Source organism: Telopea speciosissima, chromosome 9, assembly GCF_018873765.1.
Source record: "Telopea speciosissima isolate NSW1024214 ecotype Mountain lineage chromosome 9, Tspe_v1, whole genome shotgun sequence".
NCBI classification, from domain to species: Eukaryota; Viridiplantae; Streptophyta; class Magnoliopsida; order Proteales; family Proteaceae; genus Telopea; species Telopea speciosissima.
The window spans coordinates 13,518,835-13,525,044 of record NC_057924.1 but is presented as its reverse complement, the minus strand read 5'-3'; the positions used below and the strand labels follow the sequence as shown (position 1 = coordinate 13,525,044).

The 6,210-nt window shown below is 39.0% G+C and overlaps 1 protein-coding gene across 1 annotated transcript; it reads left to right on the top strand.

The window, feature by feature from the left end:
- The first annotated feature begins 3,903 nt into the window (after nt 1–3,903).
- On the top strand, nt 3,904–5,875 carry LOC122640340 (heat stress transcription factor B-2a-like). Its single transcript, XM_043833500.1, has 2 exons — nt 3,904–4,264; nt 5,450–5,875. Exons 1-2 carry the CDS (start codon nt 3,983–3,985, stop codon nt 5,768–5,770), a joined length of 603 nt encoding a protein of 200 aa, XP_043689435.1. The 5' UTR covers nt 3,904–3,982; the 3' UTR covers nt 5,771–5,875.
- Nucleotides 5,876–6,210: the final 335 nt, after the last annotated feature.

Genomic DNA, 6,210 nt, shown 5'->3' with positions numbered 1-6,210 from the left:
TGCAGTCAGCAAAGGACTTGCTACAAGGGAACACCAAAAAAATCACAAGACAGTTGATGGGATATCCTATCAGATGGCTTGCAAGTTTGGTTTGGGAGGGAGTTGTCTTAAGTTATTATGTAATGAATGGACAAGAGATTGCTGTTTGGTTGCGTGGCCCCTTGCACCCACCAGCATGGGGGCCAACAATGAGAGTGCACGCAAGGGTATCAACATGGATGAAAATTTTTATTTAAGGGGGATTAAGGTGGTAATTTTGTGTGTTCCTATATCAACACGAGCCACACGACCAGACAACATTCTTTTGCCTGCTATGAATATACGTACTATAGTTGGTACGTAGTGCTTTCATTATACTCTAATGAACTTAATATTAAAATAGACGATGATTAATCTATGGAAATGGAATCTTATTATTAAAAAGAAGAGGGTTCTTTTTCTCTTATAAAAATTATTAAATTAGAATGTCAATCTAGGGTGTTAAGTAGAGGTGTAAGTTGGGAAATTTTTATCCTCTCTTGTTACAACACGGTGTTGTAATGCATCGTACGGTGGTTGCAGAGGACATGTGTACCATGTGGGGTCTGTTGTGCCACATGGCCTCTGCATCACCGCACGATGCAGTACAGTTTGGGCTTGGGTTTAAGTTTGGTTCGAAAATTATCAGTTCTCTAACATGGCCCGGTCTGCTTGCACACCACTGTCTCGAGTCTGGACTATAACCACCTCTTAATTTGAGTAAGTATAATAGTATTAGGAGACTTTGAAAACGACATCAACTAGACGTAGCAATGCTATTCCAATACCGTTAAAAATATTTGAAAATTGTAACAATAACTTGAATGTGATGACTAGCTTGGTAACGCCTTACCAAATAAGCAATTGGATATTATAGTTAACAAATGGAATTAGTTATTTTTGTTTGTGACATCCCCTCACTCCCACCCTCACCTAAAAAAAAATTTGTTGAAGCTTATCTTCTTTTGTTTTTGGGTAAACAAGGTTGAAGCTTATCTTATATAGATACTTAAATGTGACTGGCCTTGCGATGACAAATTATATTAGTTAAAAGGGGAGGTTTTCATGCACGACCGCATGAGGGGGGGGGGGGGGGGTTGATTACGAATTCGTCAAACATGGGGTGTTTTTTTTGTCATTTTGACCTCCTCTGTTGTAGGGAGACAGGATTGTGCTGAGTGTATGACCGTGCGTGTAACCTTTTGCCTTAGTTAAATGAAGGCTTGTAAGATTATGGCAAAAGCTTTTCTTTACCTTTAGGGTGAATAGAATGTAGACATTAGGGTAGAGTATCAATCGGTTGGTTCAGGTTGAATCGGTTTTTTAATGAGTTTCGTGCTGGTATTGGGTTCTAATTGGATTATATTGCTTTGTTTCTTATTTCAATCTGGTTTTTATCCGGTTTCAATTTTGTTTGGTTTCAGGTGTGCAATAATACCCCACTCCAAATCGATTCGGGCCACTTTCACCGGATCGGATTAGGGTTTAGCATCCCTACATTAGGGTGCCATTATTCCCTCTTGTTGCTACTGCACAAAGTTTGGAATGCCTGTGACACTAACCCCAAAGACAACCAAACCATCAAAATCGGTGGATTAAGAGATTCTCTCTTCACCGTCTAATGGGAAACTCGGTCCTATCATTATATCTGTAGGAATGAAATAAAATGGGCAGAAAGTATAACACTAGAAATATAATAAATGAATAAGGACTTATCTGATTAGCATGACAAGTAGTATGGCTCTGGAATATCCTTGTAAAAAGAAGTACACCAATACTCATCCTCTTGTGTAAGTCAAACAATAAATGGTAGAGTTAAATGGCAGAGTTGAGTTGCATCAAACCATGCTCTCTTTAAGGTTTTTAGATGCTCCAATTCTGTAATCCAGGTTGACCATGCATCTATACATCCGAGATAAAACAACTCTCTAATCACATAGGTTTTTAGTACACCAATACACATCCTCTTGTGTAAGCCGAACAATAAATGATTGAGTTGAGTCGCATCAAACGATGCTCTCTTTAAGGTTTTTAGATGCGTCCCAATTCTGCAATCCGGGTTGACCATGCATCTATACATCCAAGATAAAAACAACTATCTAATCACTTAGGTTGCAGTTCCAAATTTGATTACAAAGGGAGTCCAAAGCCTGTATTCATTAACTCATCGACACTGATAGACTACGATAGAAAAGAAAACATAAACTAAAATTGCTTCTAAGGATGTTTTCAAAAATAATTGTTAGAGAATGAACAAGACCTCATCTCTTTATCTAGGAGAGGAAGAGACACCACCAAAGGATATCTCCAAAATACATGCCCCAAAACATGTCTTTTCCCATAAGACTTGTTTGTTAGCCACTCAAACAGTCTTCCAATAGACACCCATTGGCTATTTAAGAGTTCTATTAGAAAAAGACTCAACCCTCTAACAAACTCAACAAAAACGTATTTTAAATCTTTAATTTTAAAAACAATTAAAATTCCAACAATATCTAAGGTTTGATTTTGAATAGTATTATTGGATAAACTTCTCATTCAAAATTTGCAGCAAAAGCAGGTAAGAAAGCAAAGCACTTTCACACTCCGGAGCTACCAATGCTCTGTAGTGACAGCTTCCACTGTGGTGGTGCTCTATTTAACAACTCAATGGGGCCCGACCTTTTAAGAGATTTTCTTATGCCAAAACCCAATTCCATCAATGATGGGCTCTACTTGGTTGGCCCCAAGTGTTCTTAAATGCCAAGACATCTTTGGAAAATTCATACAAAGTGTGATGCGTTAGTTGAAAAGATAATCTCTCTCTCTCTTTCTCACTCTCACTCACAGACCTTAGGTGTTGAAAGAGTGTGTGGCCGCCATGGCCCATGCCATGAGCAAAGGAAAACAAAGTTTCCACTCTGCCTCTTATAGTCTAATAGTCTATAATGGAGCCTCAGCCTCTAATCCAAAAGTTTTAAAGGACCAGCATCACCTTACACCCCCCCCCCCCCATACTACAATAGTTGTTTCTTTGAACTCATGACCCATGAGTAATGAGTTAAGTGAAGGACATGACGTGAGAGGTCAGGTAGGCTTAAAGCCCTAAAAGCTACTCTTTCCATTAATCCATTATAAGATCAAAGACCTTTCTATGTTCTTTTAATTTCTTTTTGCCATGGCCCATGTGAGAGAGATGAAATTGGCAGCATACCCACATGGATAAAACAACTACAATCCAGAAACAGTACCCCGGTTTGGCTACTTTGGCTCATGGTTTGAGGTATCGGTATCGGATTTCGGGTGATCCATATCGGTATCACCATTTATAGATCTCGATTCCTGGCCAATCTTGTATCGATTTAAAAAATCAATATTTTAGAAAAACCCAAAGGCAAAATTGTTCGATACGGGCTGATCTGTATCAGTATCGTATCAATTTCTAGGATGACCGATACCCGATCTGATACCATGCACTACATCCATGCTTTGGCTTGGGTATCACTCATAGTCATAGGTTTCAACTGATGACATAAGCCTTGGGACCTTCTTAAAACCTTCCATGGCTGCTTTCTAAAACCTTCTAAACTAAGGATTTATCCATCTTTAGAAATCCATTCATCTGCTTATACTAGTCAAAAATAATAAACTTGTGACACTACAAGTGTCGTGTAATCAATTCTAACTGAACTGCGTGAGAGAAAAATCTAGTTTTTTCAACATTTTGGTCAGATTTTGCGGCCCTTCCAAAACTTCAAAGTGTGTCTACTAGTTCTACCCTTATTTTTTTTCTTCTGTGGTTTTCTATTTTTATTAGCCTTTTAAGCTCAGAAATCACAATGGTTTTACCTATTTTTTCCACTTTATCAAATAATAAGAATAAGAAAACAACAAAGCAAGCTGCTTTCTTTGTCTTTGGATGACACTTTGTTTTTAGTATAAACAAGAAGTTGAGTAAAGCATCCAGGTTCCAGTGACCTTGAGAATGGCTGGGGAAATAGAGGGATTAAGGCAGAGCAGCTCAAGCCAGTCACCAAGAACTAAGTGCCCAGCTCCGTTCCTCTGTAAGACATATGATCTCCTAGAAGAAGAAGAAGAAGAAGAAGGAAATAAAGGAGGAGATGATCATGGTAGAAGAATTGTGTCTTGGAATGAAGAGGGAACTGGGTTTGTGGTTTGGTCTCCTCAAGACTTCTCCCAGTTCACCCTTCCTAGATACTTCAAGCACAGCAACTTCTCTAGTTTCATTCGCCAGCTTAATACATATGTAAGTAGTTCATGGTTTTCTCAATTTGATTTTTTTTATTTTTTATTTTTTATTGTTAGTTTGCAATCCAAAAAAGAGAGGGGGGTGGGGGAGGGAAGGTGGGAAGACAAATTCCACAATTTCTCAGCCATGAATTCATCCATTGAAATACTCTGTACACCTAGCTTATCTTGTTTAAGGGTCAATCCAGTAGCAGAGACAACTTTGCTCACAAAGAGCTAATAATACATAGTAAGAGTAGGCCCGTAATTTCTTCCCCTCAGGGAAAAGCGACCATTTTGGAAGAGTAAATTGATCTGAAGACCTAAAAAGTACCACTCAAACCAAATACAGAATAACTCAGCTCTGAAACAGCATGGCTACACCAAGCAAGTAGAATTTATCATTTGGCACTGCTAGATAAAATGGCCCATTTAGGTGTTTCCTAGTATCTATTGCATGACAAGTTTTGAAAACTCGTCTCTTTTTGGTGTTTCGGTCAGGTCAAAACCATCGAAATACCGAAATTTCTGCGAAATTTTGCCAAAACTATGCATTTTTTTTTCATGAGTTGTGCTTGAATAATTATCAACTCCAATTCGCGGGCACCTCCAATTCCTCTAATTCCTCTTATAAAGGGGAGTGGCCCCCACCTTAGGCAGTGTTTTCGGGCAGGGTAGGATGGTCATTTCTGCCCCATGTGCGGAATTGGAGGAATTGGAGGGGGTAGCGAATTGGAGGGGATAACGATTCGTTGTGCTTGACCATTTCATGGGGCAAACGGCCAAACTAACCGAAATGAGCAAAATATCAAAACAAAATGGTTGAAATTTCAACGAAAAAATATATTTTTAGACCGAAATGAGCAAAATTTCGACAAAACAATGTTTATTTCGTTTCGCATCCTGTTTGGTCTCGGACATGTCGAAACTACGGAACGAGTTTTCGAACTATGTGCAGACCACACCATAGACAGATGGATAGCATAAGTACTAGAAGTGATCAATTGCCTGATCACAATCAGACCTCCCTGATAACCTATAAATAAGTGGAATTCAAAACCCATCAAAAAGCTGCAATTTTCACTTCAAACTCACACACACACATGCACACATGCATGGCTCAAAGCTTGTGTTTTCAGACATTTATTTTAGCTGCTTTGAATATGTTATAGTTCTTGTAATGATACACAAAAATCAATGACAGGGATTTAAGAAAGTTGCCACAGACCGGTGGGAATTCCAGCACCAAAAGTTCCAAAAGGGAAGTAGGCGTCTACTAGTGGAAATCACCAGGAAGAAGTGTGAGCCAAGCATCTACCCAGCCTTCCTCAAAGCCTCTGGAAAAGACTCAGCTTCTGCTGTCGATGAGAACAACCGTCTGCTAATGGAGGAGAATAAGAACCTAAGGAAAGAGAAGTCGGAATTGCTAATGCAGATATCACATTTCAAAGCCCTGGAGATCAAGCTCTTAGACTGCCTCTCTCAATGCATGGGCAGCCATAGAAAAGTTAGAAGAGTTTGTTAGGAGCTAATGAATGGAGAAAGAACAGAACAACTCCGCATTTGTACTGGAGAGTGGAGACCTAGTAGAAAAAGGATAACAGTCTTTCTTTTTCTTCATCCCTCTGTTTGAAAACAATTGCAGAGTTGAATCAACAAGAATCAGGTAGAAAAATAATGAATACGCAAGCTTTCCCAAGAGTTAGAAAAGGAGAAGGGTGATACAAAAGCTTTCCTGAAAACTGGAAAACCTTCATGAAGTACATGAAAAATCCAACAAGAGACTGAACCAGGTTCTGAGCTGTTCACCTTCATTATGTACATGATATGTCCAACACAAGAAACTGTACAAATGCCGGACCTGTCGTTGGCTAAGCCGGTGGTCTGAATGCCAGTTTATTGGCATTCTATCAACCAAAAAAGCAAGGACGATCAAAACATCAACAATAGGAAGTGTACAAAATG